Raw genomic sequence first — 17,575 nt, 5'->3', positions numbered from 1 at the left:
GGGGGCTAAGACCCCCTTCTCTATTCTTATTTGCCTAATCTTGTTTACCAAACTTGGGTGTGAGCATCCTATGGCTTTGTATTTCTTTATGCCTTGTTAACCCATTGGTGTAAGCCCAGGGGATCCCTAAGATTATTCCCCATGCATAGGATTTCCTCTAAGGAAACTAGATTTTTGAACATGTTGTATTACGGAATTTTCGGATACATTTGTTTAAATATTCTAGATGAAGTAGTTTTGGATACTTAAGAAACTGCTCTCTGTGCCTTTTAAAATTGCTTTGTTGAACTTATAAGTACTAAAGAATTTGGAACAATGAAAGTGATTATTTTGATCCCTGAGAAAGTCTCAAGAGGCTGAGCTATTAGACTTGGAGATAAGAAGAATGAGTAATTTGAAGTATTATTGTATATTTTTCTATTTTCAGTGAACAAAAATTATGTAGAGTTAGACTAGTGTTAATCAAGTATTTCCTCATCTTGAGAATAGGTAGCAAATCTTTCCTAGGGATTCTTAAGACACATAAATTTTCATTCTGTTCAGAAAAGTTCAAGTGAAATTCTGCTTAGCTGCCCTCTAAAGTTTCTCTCTTATTATTAGATTATAATAATAATAATAGTATATTATTGCATGGATGAGTTGATGTTGTTTACTTCTATTAAGTACCAAAAAGAATCATGTTTATTCAAATTTCTTGAAGGCAGATGTAGATTAGTGTGGTGAATTTCCAAATGACAGGAGTAGCTCTTGTCAATTTGAGAAGTATTGTTCTTGAGGTGCTGCTATGATCAGCGCTATGTCCATTAGAAATATCAACATTCTTTACTAGTCTGTATAATCAAGGGCTACATGAATAAAGGGTGCTGTAACAGTGGAACACATTATTTGGGAGATTTCCTGCCAGCAGTCTTGCTATCCTTTAAATCACCTTTATCTAAAATTCTGCCGAGTAGCGCTGCAATAATTTTGGCACTATTAAAGTTTTTACTGGGGCAAAGATTTCACCGGATAGTCACTTTTGGTCCCATTCCAAACCTGGTATCAACTGGAAAATATCAATAATATTAAAAGAAGAAGGTGTTATTTCCTGTGATTTGGTGAGTGGTTAAACTGCCTGACTCCATTGCCCTACTGGAATCTGAAGGAAGAAGCCTAGTTTCTCTAGTTAGACCTGAGTGACTGATCTTGGCCTACCTGAGATGTCTGGAAAGGTATTATAGGGAAGAGTGCCTATAAATAGAATGACTGATTCTGACCTAGAACAGGTGTATTGCCCTTAATGGAAAAATTAAATATATCTGCCTGGAATTGGCATTATTCTTTGACTATTGGCAGCTGCCAGGTGATCTGAAGCCACTGAAGCACTTTAGGATGCCAGAATATGTACTGATGAGTCACAGAAAACCATTGAAAAATGGTCTTGGCCTCAGTTCCTTTACTTAAAACAGCAGCAGATAAATGACACTTATTTTCTTATTTCTTTCCTATGGATTAACTGGAGACCTTATCTATAACTCTCAGTATTTTCAATATATTATTGTTCAGTCTCAGGGGTAAGTCAGTTTAACAACCTACGTGAATATTACCTTTCGTTTTTTTTATCACAAATAGGTAGAGTAAAATATGATATTTAAAAAAAATGTCTAGATAATCAGACAAGGGCTTATAAATGCTTCTCAATGGAAAAAGTTAACAGTTAAGAACTTACTGTTTCCAATATCTATTTTATGAGTGTGTTTATTTTGCCAGGAATGAGTTTGATTTTATATTCTGTTTACAAAACTATTAAAATTAAATGGATACTAATCAAAAAATTAAAATAGTGATATTCATTTGTAGCAATCCTTAGAAATTCTATTACTGTTGAACTCTTTGACTTACAGTCTGCTTCTTACAACCACAGGGAGATTCTGGAAGTTTATTCTGGAAATCTGTTCAGATTGCATACCCAGTCACATTGTCGCTGCCCTGGCAGCCACCCTCGGGTCCATCCTTCGGTTCAGCGATACTGCATTCCTAATGATGAAGAGGACACAACCACTGATAGGGTGTTACGGCTGAATCCTGAAGCCCATCCTCTCTCTTTTGTCAATGATAATGATATTGGTACTTCATGGGTTTCACATGTGTTTACAAACATTACCCAGCTTAATCAAGGAGTGACTATTTCAATAGATTTGGAAAATGGACAGTATCAGGTAATTTGAAATAGTGAGATGTATTAGTTTCCTGTAGCTGCCACAACCGATGACCACTAATTTAATGGCTTAAAACAACAGAAATTTCTTCTCTCACAGTTCTGAAGATCAGAAATACAAAATCAAAGTGTTGGAGGGCCTACTCTCCCTACAAAGCTCTAGTGGGGAATCCTTCCTTGCTTCTTCCAGGCTCTGCTGTCTCCTGGTGTTCCTTGGTTTAGGGCTCCATAACTCCCATCTCTGCCTCTCTTTGCACTGGCCTTCCTCTGTGTTTGTTTCTGTGTGTCAGATCTTTCTCCTCGCTCTGTTATAAGGCCCAGCCTACATCTGGGATGATTTCGTCTTCAGATCCTTAACTTAATTACATTTGAAAATACCCTATTTCTGAAGAAGGTCACATTCACAGGTCCTGGGTGTTAGTACTTCAATATATTTATTTGGGGATGCAATTCAGTCTACTACAAGGTGAATGAATTAGGCAACCAAACATTACTTAACTAACATAGTGTATAATAATGTATGAAATAAAAATATCTAAAAGAAAATATGCAGGATCTTTTTTAGATATTTGTATGAAATCATATGCAATATTGAAATTGATGTCTTTTTATTAAGTAATACAAATTAATAAAAACTAAGGTGATTATTCTAAGTAACTACATAAGAAGAACATACATAACAATTATCTCATGGAACTAAGGTTGTTTTTCCATATCCTTATATATCAAACTTAATATTAATTTGCAGTTAATTAATGAATTTATTTTTTAAATGTTTATTTATTTATTTTTGAGAAGGGGGGAAAGAGGGAGAGGGAGGGAGAGAATCCCAAGCAGTCTCCACACTTCATGTGGAGCTGCACAGAGGCTCATCCTATGACTGTGAGGTCATGACCTGAGCCAAAATCAAGAGTCAGTTGCTCAACCAACTGCCACCCAGGCATGCCAAATTTGCACTTAGTTGATAAAATCCTTAAGAATAAGGATGGATAGGCAGTTATAGAATGTGTTGCTTTTACCATAGGGCTATCAAGTTTGTGGATGTCTGATGAATATTTGATAATTATTATTATGAAGAAGTAAGCTATTATATTTGAAACTAACAATTCCTTGGTTTGATTTATCCTGATGGGTCAAACTTACAACTTTAAAGACAATGATTAACTTATCCATTTTTAGGTGTTTTATATTATCATTCGGTTCCTTAGTCCACAACCAACAGCGATAAGGATTCAAAGGAAGAAGGAGGACAGCCTGGATTGGGAGGATTGGCAATATTTTGCTAGAAATTGCAGAGCTTTTGGAATGAAAAATAATGGAGATTTGGAGAAACCTGATTCTGTCAACTGTCTTCAGCTTTCCACGTATGAATATTAAAAAAAATGTTTGAAGGAGTTAATTTTAATAAACTAATGGGTTAATAATAAGCAATAGGTAGACTAATTCACTGGACTGGTGAGTCTAACTCTCACTAACTTTCTTGAGGCAGATTCTTCTAAGACTCCTCCCTAACTTGAATTTTAAATTACATTTAAAGTTCTCTTAAAAGACTTTGGAGTATCTCTTGTTTACAGCCTCATTTGGGCTTTATAATCTGATTTTCAGATTGTTTAGCAAGTTATCTATATTAATAGAATTTTATTATGTCCTCAAGGAAATGTTTTGCTATGTTTTTTCTGTGATGATCCTATATCGTTTGCATACAAATTATGTGAGATATGTCTGTTTTCCCAGAATGAAGAATTAAAGTTGTTACGAGTATTGTGTAAGAATGTCTCAAAGTTATGATTCTGTTTTATTAAAATTATGAATAGCTTTTCATGACTTCAAATATTTTTCATCAACAGTGTCACTCCATATTCACATGGTAATGTCACATTTAGCATCCTAACACCTGGACCAAATCATCGTCCTGGCTACAATCACTTTTATAACACCCCATCTCTTCAAGAGTTTGTAAAAGCCACACAAATAAGACTTCATTTTTACGGACAGTACTATACAACTGAGACTCCTGTCAGCCTCAGACACAGATACTATGCAGTTGATGAAATCACCATCACTGGGAGGTAATGTTCATTACTGAGGTTTGATTGCAGGGTGCTTTTCATCATGAGTTTTGTTTTCAAAAAGGCTGTGGTCATACTTAAAAATACATTAAGATGTAGAGCAAACCAGATTTCAAACTTCATGTTTTGAAATGGCTTCCTACTCTAAGATTTTTTTTAGAAAGGTTTGTATGTAATTCTTTCCCATATGTAAGACCACATTGTTATAGAATCAATTTTCAAAAGCTGTTGGGTTTAGAAGGTGTGATACCCTGAATCTGGCTTAGAAATGATTTATTAAATATTTTACTTGGTTTGTTCTGGAACATAATTTTTAAAATATTCTTGAAGTCAAAGAGAAGGAGCTAGATTTTGAAGGACAATTCTACTCCCAGCTAGTTTGTAAGCATGGGGCTTGGCCTCGCTGAATTCACAATTCACAATTTTATGAAGAATATTTGTTTTCCTAGGAGAAAAAAAATCTATTCCCTAGATAATTTATAAACATCTGACCATACTTGAGAACAAGGCTCGTAGTATTTCAAAGTATGGGTAGCTGGAGAGCGGCATACTCTTTAGTATGGAAAGGACACCTATGTAGACTATATTTAGCATTGAGTTGTGCTAGAAGAGTGATATGCTGTGTAAGTAAAGTACATCTTTACTAGAATACCAAACTATTTTTTGTTTAGTACTAGCATAATGAAAATAATACTACCATTAAATAGTCACCATATAATTTTGGTGGAAAAAAAGCTCCCAAATAATTGAAATTTGTTAATTTCACTCTGCAGTTTATTCTAAACTTTATATTTTTAACTGTGACTTGATAGGTTCAGTAAATACCTTCCCTTGACAAGTTTGTCATATGTGTGATATAGGTAGAAACAATCTCTGACCCTTTTTCCAGGGAGGCTTGAAAATTACCTTTTCAGAACAATATGGTTTGGATATTGATGGCACTTCACCCAATACGTTAGGATTAATGCAAAACTTTCATGAGCATCCACATGATAGAAGAGAAACTGATCTTTGTGTTGATTAACATACTTGTCTTCCTTGTTGGATCCACACAGTGGATATATTCACAGGCCCTTAAATATATTCACAGTGGAGTTGACTTAGAAATGTCTGTTGCTCCTGTTCACAGATGTCAGTGCTACGGTCATGCCAATAAGTGTGACACAACAAGCCAGCCCTATCGATGCCTCTGCTCTCTGGAAAGCTTCACCCAAGGGCTTCATGTGAGTTCTCTGTTTGATGTATGGACACCTCAAAAAAAAAAACAAAAACAAAAACAAAAACAAAACACAACCAAAACAAACAAAAAGTGGAGGATGGTGAAAATCATTTTTTAACTTAATTTTGGTCTATTTTCTGGATGTCAATAAAAATAAATTGATATGAGCCTGAAATGTCAATTATTTCAGAAAATTTTGGGGAGAGAAAAATAAAAGTCATCGAAAAGATGAAAGTATTATTTTTTAAAATAAACTCAATCAGTAAAATAACAACTAAGATTAAACCTCACTTAGCTGTCTTTGTTATATCAGTATTATCATGTTTTATAAAACACTTTTTAAGGTGTCTAGGTAGCATGGCACTAGAAATAAGTGCCTGAGATCTGCATCTAAAAGGTATTTGTACAAAGGTGTCTGTGCAACATAAGCATCTTCTGATGCAGAGAGATCTTTATGTATTTGTATCAGTCAAGTTGAATTCATTGCTGATACCAGTAATTTTAAGCAACTAATTTGAATATCTATAGTAAAAGGACTCAGAAATGTTACTTTAGGTTGTCTGTGATGGTCCAGGGAAGTTTCATAGTTGAAGTAGATGTTTAGCTCTATCTTCAGGAAAAAGGGGTAAATGGAAATGAAATTGAGATGTTTTTGTTAATAGAGACATCCAGCATCAATAGCAGCTGATATGAAAGCAGGTACAACAGCACAAACAAGCATACCGGTAATGAAAAATAAACAGGACAGGGCCTCCGAAGTGATGTTTAAGGCAATTGGTGTTAGTTTGGGAAAAAAAAAAAAGTTAAAGCCCTACCTCATGGCATGTACAGAAGTCCAGGTGACTTAAAGACCTAAATGTAAAAATAATTGTAAATCTATTAAAATAAAGATTAAGATAATATTTCTAAACTTTATAAGTTCAGCCATAATTGTGTTTAATTTTTCCCAACTGGATTGATTCTTGATTTTAAATTTAAGTGACATTTATTATATTTTTTCTAGTGTCCTCTTGTTTTGATTCTTTAAAATACACATTTCTCTTTCCTTGCAATCAGTGATTTATTAACCTCACAATGTACACTGTCTCATAGATTCCTACTTGACTTGTGTTCTAAACCTTGCCCTGTACATGTTTTCAATTAGTCACTTTACTTCTCTCTGTCCTTTGTTTGAGGATATCATGTAATATCTTGTTTTTTATTCTTTTTAAATTTTTTAAATGTTTACTTATTTTCAATAGAGAGAAGAGAAGGGGAGGGGAGGGGAGCTGAGGGGCAGAAAGAGAGGGAGACACAGAATCTGAAGCAGGCTCCAGGCTCTGAGCTGTCAGCACAGAGCCCGATGTGGGGCTCAAACTCACGAAACGCAAGATTATGGCCTGAGTCGAAGTCAGATGCTTAACTGACTGAGCCACTCAGAGCCCTGGAACATCTTGCTTTTTAAGAAGCACCTGTCAAGGTTTTGGTGAACTCCATTTCTGTCTTCTGAGATTCTTAATCTGATCTAATTTGTTTCCAGAGACAACATTAGTGCATATAGTTCAGTGGCAAGCATATTACCTACAATGCAGACTTCCTCTAGCACATTTAGAATGTAGTCCTGGCCCTGAGTTTCAACTCAGTCTTTGATTGGGTTAAGTATTCTTTCTTTCTATGTGCTCAAGCCAAAACTTTCATCTTCTGATTCAGATGTTCCTTTGAACTTATTCTCCAGATCATTGCTTTATATTGAACTGTTAATTTATACGTTAGCCCTCACCACTGGTTGATAATTGCTTCGAAAGAAGGAATCTTTTACATATTTTGGATTTCTAACATCCAGAGGCTTTGAATTTGGTTTGATTAGTATATCATGAGAAAAAAATCTTTTTAAGAAACATTGATTTTACTATGTTTGATTGTGCAGCTTATCATATTGTCCCAGAAAGGAAATTAATTGGATGAACTTGATTGATTCACTCTTTATTCAGCCATAATTGTATGTTTTAAGTTTTTGCCAGTTTGATTTTTTCTTGATGTTAGAGTTAAAGTGACATTTATTCTAATTTTCTTAGTGTCTTCTCCATTTGATCCTTTAAAATGACACTTCCCTTGCAATCAGTGATTTCTTTTATTGACCTCACCCCACTTCCCCAAACTCACCACTAACCCAGTTAAAAAACTCTCTGGGCTGAATTTTGTAAGGCACTTTGATCTGAATATATACAGTACATTCAAACTAAGGACTGGGCAATGCTTTCACATATGTTGTTTTCTAAGCTTCTTTTGCTTTATTTTGACTAGTTGGTTCTCTCCTCAACCCCCACCCCATCTCCTTTTCCTTTTGATATCCCATCTTTCCACCTTCCTCTCTCTTTAATTGCTCACAGTTGAGTGATTGATATTTTATGATTCTTGGATGATTTCATGCTTCCCCTTAAAAATAGAGCCATTAAATGAATCAAGGCTCATGATTGGTTTCAGAAGTCTAGTTGGGATTTTCAGACTTGGTCTCAGGTGGTGACTGTTGGATTATGAACTAGCAAAATAATTAACTATAATTTAGGTTGAGAATACATTTTACTGCTTCTTATTTAGACATTTAGTTTCCTTTAGAAACAAACATAAAATGTTTTCTGTTATTTTCTTCCTTGACATATTTTGATAATTAATGAATATAGCCATAAATAAAAAAGCAACAAATCATTCACTTAGCAAAGTTTGGCAAATGCAGCTGAAGGGAAAAAGTCAATAGACTGGTAACTTGAATGATTTCTCAGTGCTATGATATTTTCAATAATGTGTTGAAAATGAGAAATGATTTTATAAAGCATTCATAAGTATGACATTCTCTTTTTGTTATCAAAATATTTTAATATGTGCTCGCTTCGGCAGCACATATACTGAAATATTTTAATACATGTGGGACTTACATATCTGAAATAATTTGAAAAGATTCTTATTCAAGTGCTTTTCACCTTGTTCTACTTTTCAAAATAATAAGTTTTAATGTAAGCCATCCATATCCTATTGGAACCAATGTTCTTTTTTTAAAGATCTGGACATAATCCAAAAAGAATGCCTTCAATTTCACAGTATTATGCTAACCATTAATAATATTACTCAATAAACAGGGCTTTTGTGAATTATATTACAGCCATTTGGCAAACAGATGAAAACGTAAGCCTTGAGAATATGCCAATTCTTGGCAATTGGCAGTCCTATAAGAAAGTGTTTTTAGCGGAAGTGAAAATGAATGAAGTCAGGAGAAAGGAGTAGAATGGTGAATTCAGAAGCAAGTTCTTACACATAGCCATTCCAGAGAATTTTCTATATAAAGCATTCTTTAGTTGTTTATGAAGTTGATTTCACAAACAGGTGGTCCACAGGTGGGAACAGTGTTTAAATAATTTGTTATTTAACTTCCAACAAGAATTTTCCCTTCTTCTCCTCCTCCTCCCTCATCTCTGGATTCTCTTAATCGGAAAATAATCCAACACTACGTCTGCATTTACCCATGGCAACAACTATAACTCAGGGTAACAATTACCCTCTTTGGAGCCGTAACACTATTTGGTTTCAACCATATTCTCTACTATCCATAGCCTTATATCTGGGTGATCTCACTTATGTTAATATCTGACCCACTTAATAGATTAAGACTTACAGTAGTAGCTAGAATATGTGTTTAATTATTCTGGGAATAGCAAGACCAACTAATTCATAACTCCTTTGGTAAATCTCATTTCTTTTGTCCACTCATAAAATTATAAGTTACTAAAACACACAAACAAAACCTCAAGACAAAGTATTACCAAAAGCCCTGCTGATCTTAAGATAAACTTCAAGCCACACTTACTTTTTCTTAAATTTTCATTGTATTTTGTGATACCTAAAACATCTACCTTGGTGGGGAGGCTCAGTGATTCTCCTCATTGCTACTACATAGGAACTCTGACAGATTTTGATGTTGTATTGGCAGTTGTAAGGTTTTGACTTTAATATGTAGTGCTTACCATAAATCATCATTGTATATAAGCGTTAATCTAGAGCAAAAGAAATCTCAAAAGACTATATACCATTCAGTAACTTACAAGCAGAGTTGAATATTTCAAAGCAGAATTCAGGATTACACCGCGTTTAACCCTGAATGAATCATTTGATAAGAAACACATTTATGCTTTTTAAATAATTAATTTTTGGATAACAGATAATCACTGTTACTTATACATGTATTTTAAAATTTAAGTGAATTTTTTCATTTTAATGGTGAATTCATGTACAATTAAATAATTGATTGTATTAAATAGATTCCTTGTATCCTTTGCTCAATTTGAACCATGATAATGTCTTGCAAATCTAGTGATTTTTCTTTTTAAGCAAATTCCTGAAGTATGTTTTGCATACAATAAAATGTACCCATTTAAAAATGTATAGATTAATGAGTTTTAGCAACGCTTGTGTGATCACTGCCCTATTCAAGATATGGGATGTTTTTCTCTCCAAATACTCTTTGTGCTCCTCTACAGTCCATGCCTCCTCCCCAACCTTCAGTCCCAGGAAACTACCAACCTGCCTCCTGTCACTACAAATTAGCTTTGCCTGTTCTAAAATTTCATATCATGGAATTATTCAACCATGTATTATTTTGGTGCATAGGTTTCTGATTCCACTCCTTACTTCCCTTATCTTTTTTTAAATAATTTCCTAACTACTTGTGCTATTAGCTTTATTGCAATAATATATCTCTGGTCCACCTGCTCAAGAATTCCATTGTAACTTTACAAAAGTATGTGTCAAGTTCTTAGATGCAGAATACAACCTAGGAATTGGAAGCTTAGGTATGTCTGTCTACTACATGTCAACTAACATGGTTGCATAGTTACAATACACCCATTACTCATTCTCTTCTCTATATCTGTTCTAAAAATTCAAATGTTGATAAATTCTAGCTTTAAGAGATGTGTTATCAGTTGATACTTGCGTCCTAATGATTTTTCATTTTCTTTTAATAGTTATGTTCATCTTTCAGGGACTCTTGGCTAAGAGTGATGTAATAATCAGTGCCTTTGCCAAGGACTGGCACTTTGTTGGCTACTTAGCTATTCTTTCATCATTCTGTGACATCATTACCTGCAAGGGTGGCCAAGCGTTCACAGAGCAATTTATTAGTAACCATGAATACTTCTTTTATTCTTTGGCTCTGATTTGTGACCCTTTTATAGCATTAATCATGGCTTTTATGAATTAACTACAATCAAGCTATCAGTATGCATTTTTGTTAGTATTATAAATAGCAGAGCCAGCTTAAAACATTTAATATAATAGGCCTTCCTACCATTCAATAATTTGAATGGTGCCAACATCACACTCTACAATGCTTATTATGTAAATGAATATTTCCTGTTATTTTAGAAAGTGTGTTCCTTTAGAGCACACAAGTCCAAAAGTATGAGTCATCATGACTAGCTTGAGTCATATTTTTATTACACATCAAGCTTTCCCAGTAATGTCTTCTGTTTGCTCACACAAGGATTTTACTTTAAATGCATTTCATTGTATAATCTATCTTGTAAATACTAATGAATTAATTTTTCTAAGTAGCAAACAGTTCATATTATAGAATCTATATTAGATGTATATTTAGTGAATCAAGGCCTAGAATTTCATTTCCTCTCTGGCACATGGTGATATTATTAATCTTCGAAAAACACTTGCGCTAGTTATTCCATGTTCATAGACAGGAAGATTCAATATTGTCAAGATGTCTGTTCTTCCTACCTTTATCTATAGATTCAAAGTAATCCCATTTAGAATCTCAGAAATTTATTTTGTGGACATCAACAAACCATTTCTCAAGTTTGTGTGAGGGGCACAAGACACAGAATAGCCAAGACAGTATTGAAAGACTAGAACAAAGTCAGACTGCTGACACTACCTGACTTCAAGACATATCCTGAAAGTTACAGTAATTAAAACAATGTGGTCTTGGCAAAAATAAAGAAATAGATCAGTGGGATGAAATAGAAATACAGCCACATAAGTATAGTAAACATTAAACTGTGGACTGTTTATGTGTCCACATAATAATGATGTGTCAATTTAGGTTTATCAGTTTATGACAACATACAACTCCGGTTCCAAATGTTGAAAATTAAGAATTCTGTGAATAGGTGGGGGTGGGAGGTATATGGGAACTCTGTATCAGTCTCTCAATTTTTCTGTCAACTAGAAAATGCTTCAAAAATTATAGTCTATTGAAAAAGTAGCTTTTAAGACAGAAGTGATGATTGCATTTAAGAGATCAAAGGTCCCTGAATTATTCTTGAAGAGAGTGAAATACTTCAAATTTTAACTTAAGCAGGATTTTTATTTAAGAATAACACAGCAAAAGAGAATAAATGTAGTATGTAACTTCCCAAACTACAGAGAATAAAAAGGAAACATCTTTCTTATTCTGACATAAAGGAAAAAAGAAGAGGGAAATAAAAAAGTAAGAGATATAGAAAATATAGCAATAAATATAACAAATGTAAATGTGTTACACTTGTCAGTTAGAATTAAGAATTGTCACACATGGGGCATCTGGGTGGCTCAGTCAGTTGGGCGTCTGGCTTTGGCTCAGATCATGATCTCACGGTCGTGGGTTTGAGCCTGTGTCGGGCTCTGAGCTGACAGCTCGGAGCCTGGAGCCTGCTTCAGATTCTATGTCTCTTTCTATCTCTGCCCCTCCCCCACTTGTTCTCTGTCTCTCTATGTCTCTCAAAAATAAATAAATGTAAAAAAAAAAATTTAAATAATTGTCACACACATCAAAATATAGTATACCGCCATTGTCTGAGCAGAGCCTGCAGTAACGTGAGGGAGTACCTCAGGCACAAATTTTAAGAAGGCACCAGAAAACTTATTAATCAAGATAAATAATATTTTAATGTAATGTTTAATAAAGGCAAAATAATACTAAAATCTGTGAGGAACAATATGTAAACATTTTAAGTAAAAATAAGCTGTTGTTTGTTTTATAACTCCGAGTTACTTAGCAATGAGAGCTGTTACTCCAGTCAGCCACAATCCCTGCCTAGCAGTTCTATAAGGCTCTCCTGTGTCTGCCTCATGCAAAGGTTGACAATGGTTTAAAAACAGATTGGGTAAGATGAAAGCTTATACATAGCTATGTTTTTGATTATAGAGTGTTTGTTAATGTTTTCTACTTGGTTCCTACTATAAGAGGATATTTTATAAATGTATATAGAAGTACATATTTTTCTTTTGGTCTCAGGCTCCAACAAGGCTCAACATGGCCCTGGTGTTGAGATAGTGAGACATATACCTAAAACACGAGCACATGCAAAGTTTAAAAATTTTAAAAATGGCTTAAGCTATATAATATTAGGTAAAATAGACTGTAAGTAAAAACTTTTATTACAGATAAGGTGCTTTACTATATAATGGTAAATAATAGAATTCTAAACTTACATGCATCTTATAGCATAGATTCAAAGGTATAAAGCAAAATTTGACAGAACTGGAAAGAGAAATTGACAAATCCAACATCAATGTAGAAGAATTTAATACATCTCATTTAAGTAATTAATCAGGCAGTCAAAAATTAAAATCCTTAATAATTGAGAATTGAACTAATGTGAAGCTTAAACTAATAGATTCCTGTATTCAACAATGAAAAAATGTACATTCTTGTCAAGATCACATGGAAAATTTATGAACATTGATCATGTACTAATCAATATGATAGTTGCAACAAATCATAAAGAATTTGTAATCACAACACACTGTAAGCATTAACTAGTTATAAGTAAATGAATGCATACAGTCATTTCACTTTTATCCCAATGAGTTAAGTAGAAATAGATGGAAAAAACCTCCAACTGAAATTATGAGCCTTTTATTAATCCAGGAAAATTTTATTGAGTACTTATTTGGATGCAGTAGGTGTACATCTCTGGGCAAAACGCAATTATTGCTACTCTTGAAGAATTTATATTCTCTTATGAATTGGTGGTGTCGGTGGGGGAAACCAAAGAAGTAAAATAAACAAGTTAAATACATAGTATACTAGGCTTTTAACTTATTTTGAACTGTGTTGGTAAAATGAATTGTGGAGGCCAGGATGTAAGATCAAACAAGGAGAGTACAAAAAGAAAACTTAAGATCACTCTCTTATAAACAAAGCCAAAAATTTTTAAATGATGAATCAAATCTACAATAATATATAGTAGCTAAATTGGGTTTCTCCCAGGAATGAGAGTGGAATTTAATATTAATAAAACTATTAATGTATTTCATCACATTAATTGAAGAAAGCAAAAACATAAAATCAGTAGGCTTGGAAAAAAGCAATTAATGAAATTAACACCTTTCTAGATAAGTGCTTTAAGAACTCTTAACCTGATAGAGAAACAAGTATAATTTTCTTTTTTTTCTGAGATTTATTTATTTTTTTGTTTAATAATAATAATAATAATATAATTTATTGTCAAATTGGTTTCCATACAACACCCAGTGCTCATCCCAACAAGTGCCCTCCTCAATGCCCATCACCCACTTTCCCCACTCCCCCCCCACCCCCTGTCATCCCTCAGTTTGTTCTCAGTATCCAAGAGTCTCTTATGGCTTGCCTCCCTCCCACTCTGTAACTTTTTCCCCCCTTCCCCTCCCCCATGGTCTTCTGTTAAGTTTCTCAAGATCCACATATGAGCGAAAACATATTGTATCTGTCTTTCTCTGACTTATTTCACTTAGCGTAATACCTTCCAGTTCCTAATATTAACAGTGCATATAAATGTAAATCTATTGAAGCATTCCCTTTAAAACCAGGAATAAGACAAGGATGTCTATTATTCCACATTTTATTGGAGGATCTAGCCAGCTCAGTGTGATAAGAAAAAAAACAAACAACACTTAAAAGAACTGATCTGCCAATATCTGAAGACAAGATAATTGAGCCAGAAAATGCAAAAAATTCCACAAATTATTAAATATTGAGGGGAATTCAGCAAAGTGGCTAGATATAGAATAGAAACATGAAAATAATTATTTTTATATACCCAAGAATAAAAAACAAGAAACAATTTAAAAATAATTTTCCACAGAAAATATAGTATGTCTTTACAACTTCTGAATACAAGAAGGAAAAACTATAGAGGAAGAAACTAATAAATGTGGCTACATTATAATTAGAAACTTCTAATCACCAAATGCTACCATTTTTAAAATAAAGAGAAGGAAAAGCTACATATTAGCAGATTATATTAGCAACACAACACATATAACAGACAAAGGGAATTTTTAAATCAAACCAATTAAGAAACAGACCAAGAAAATTGAACCAAGTAATTTGCGTAAGCAGCTAGAAGTGGCAACTCAAAAGGCCAATATACATATGGAAACAGCTGCAATTTTACTGGTTATCAGTAATCATAACTGTGAGATAACATTTTATATTCATGAGTTTGGCAAAGATTCAAAAAATCTGAAAATTTCATTGGCTGGCAAAGGTGTAGATTACTGGGGATTCATTCATCCATTAATGATGGGAATGTGTCACCAGTGTGGGAAAACAGTTTGCAAACATGTAAATGGATACTTACTGCAGTTCAATTCATATAAATGAATATAGCTATTACATCAACACAACTAGACTCTCAGACAATAGAATACAAAAAGCTTATAGAATAATATACACAATATACCATTTATATAATATTCAAAAACATGCACAAGAATACTGTTACTAAGTAATATATCAAGTGTAAATATGAAGAAAAGGTTGTGAACAGATATTGCTAAGTTCATGTGTCACTGATGGAGTAGAATGTATATTGCAGTGTTTTGTTTTTTAAGTCAGGTAGTGAATAAAAGAACATGCTTGTTTGCTTTTTTATTATTTATAAATTTTACAATCCTAAATATTTTAATATAATTTTCCTAAAATAATATGATTTATTAATCTATCAGGTACATATCATCTATGTTAAGTATTCATGCTACTGCTAAAAACAGTGGAGGTGACTCTTCAGGATGGGGTAACTGTTACAAAATTCATGATTATTGTGTACTTTTATAGTTCTAATGTGTTGACTGATCATTTGCTAGCTTCATTCACCAAAAATTTATTAAATGCCTTCTATGTGTAGAGCATTATGCTACAGTACCACCGTAATATCTTGATTAAAGATCCACGTATTTGAAAATATTGGAGGACTTTCATTTGTGAAATTTAAAAAAAGGTTTCCTGGTACGCACTAATTACTATAATAAATAGAGATGACTTTAGTGCAAACAAATTATTCAGACTGACAATTTGTAATTAACAGGTAATATAAATCTCATTGACATTTTAAATCTTAAAAAAATTCAATGTAGCTATACTAATGAAAGGATTTTGAAAATTTACTAATCTAGTACTGAAGTCTAAGATGAAATAAAATTTCCAATATAAAATGGCTTTCTTTCCAAATAGGAACTCAAATACATTTTGGTGTCCACTCACTAAGTGTAGAGGAACCCTAAAAATGAAAAGACATAATGGATTTTGCTGCTTAAAATATGAATATATTTTTGAAGAGATTTTAATATGATGTATCCATTTTCTCTTCATTGGCTTTCTTTATAAAATAGTGTAGATTATCCTATACAAATGTGTTCTCTATTCCAGGCCACATTTTCTGGCGTATCAGTAGAGGTAAATTATTATAGTTGCTGTAAAGGAGAATTGACTTGGTTACAACCTACAAATTTGAAGAAACCTCAGTGTCCTTCTTCTGGACCTTGGGAGAACCTTGTGTATCTCATATATGTCTTTTCTATTTAGTGCCCTGAACAATTCCCACAGTTAAAGAGGCAATACGAAGGGCAGGCAAGCCAGAGAACAAATCAAATATGAAACAGTGACCAGTATTCAAAAGCAATCTGACTCCAATGCCTGTCATGCAAATGGATCTCATTCAACAACTAGACATTGTTAGATGGTTTGCATTCCCAAGCCAGAGTGAAAAGTTTCCTCTTTACAAGTATATAAACTATCAGTTATATTTATATATGGACAATGTGTAGAACTGAAGCAGTTGTCCATATAATTCTGTCTACAGTCTCTATTTTTGCAAATGTGGATTTTGTTTCACGTGTTATCAAAATTTGTTTTATTGGATGAGTTTCCAATCTTCCATTGAACCTTACCTATAGACATACAGACAAGGCATTTCATAAATTAGAAAGTTTCTAAAAGTAGCCAACACATATTAATGGTTGATTTGTTAGGCTATGTATTTTAAGTGTTCATGATTATTATATTACCACAACTGTCTCATCAGTATTATCCAATAGTATCAGTAGTTATTTAAGTTATGCTGTTACTTTCAGCATCTAGAGAGCACCTATGTATGTATTTTCTGTGGACACTTTAATTATATGAGAATTTCTAACCAGGGGAAAGATAATTACTGAAGAAAGAATTCAAGGATAAATACATGAACATTTAAGCCTCCTCAATGGCAAGGCCTGGTAATCATTTAGGGTTTGCTAATTGAGATTACATAATAATCTATAGGTAAAAATCTGCAGGAAACTATTGCATTTACCTTTAAACCTTTAGTGTTACCATTCTAATAAATACTAAACTAAGGTATAGTCCTGTAACATGTCACAAATGTAAACAATCCATTAGGTCACTCATTCATGCATTCCTCAAACATCTATTGATCACCTACTATATGCAAAGCACTGAGTCACTTTCTGTCCGGATTCTCTCTGTAGTTGGATATTTCATCTGTGCTATCATCCCCCACTGCACCCAACCTATCACTGATAGAAGTTCGCATGTTTGTCTAATCATACATCTGTGGTTGGAGCACTAGGTCTACAAAGGGAAACTTCTATTGGAACAAGTAGTTATATGACTACACTGAAGTTTTTATGTTTATAAAGCTGATTTCTCTAGTAGACACAAGAAATTCTGAAACAACATCATTCGAATACAATTGAACTGCTACATTGAAAGAAAAGAGGAAGCTCTGAACAGAGCTGGAGAACAATTATTATTATTAGAGATTTAGGCTCTTAAAATTTCCAACACACTAATCTGATGAGAAAGGA

At 33.4% G+C, this 17,575-nt stretch overlaps 1 protein-coding gene across 1 annotated transcript in view; it reads left to right on the top strand.

The window, feature by feature from the left end:
- Positions 1–17,575, top strand: part of USH2A (usherin) — a 773,795-nt gene that overhangs the window by 119,973 nt on the left and 636,247 nt on the right. The window contains exons 9-12 of the mRNA XM_045048458.1: positions 1,904–2,198; positions 3,377–3,561; positions 4,045–4,266; positions 5,396–5,489. Coding sequence (XP_044904393.1) covers positions 1,904–2,198; positions 3,377–3,561; positions 4,045–4,266; positions 5,396–5,489 — 796 coding nt within the window. The remainder of the gene's footprint in view (positions 1–1,903; positions 2,199–3,376; positions 3,562–4,044; positions 4,267–5,395; positions 5,490–17,575) is intronic.

The sequence above is a fragment of the Felis catus genome, chromosome F1, assembly GCF_018350175.1.
Source record: "Felis catus isolate Fca126 chromosome F1, F.catus_Fca126_mat1.0, whole genome shotgun sequence".
In the NCBI taxonomy this organism is placed as follows: domain Eukaryota; kingdom Metazoa; phylum Chordata; class Mammalia; order Carnivora; family Felidae; genus Felis; species Felis catus.
Note: the sequence above shows the minus strand (reverse complement) of the source record. Positions and strands in the feature narration are given on the sequence as shown.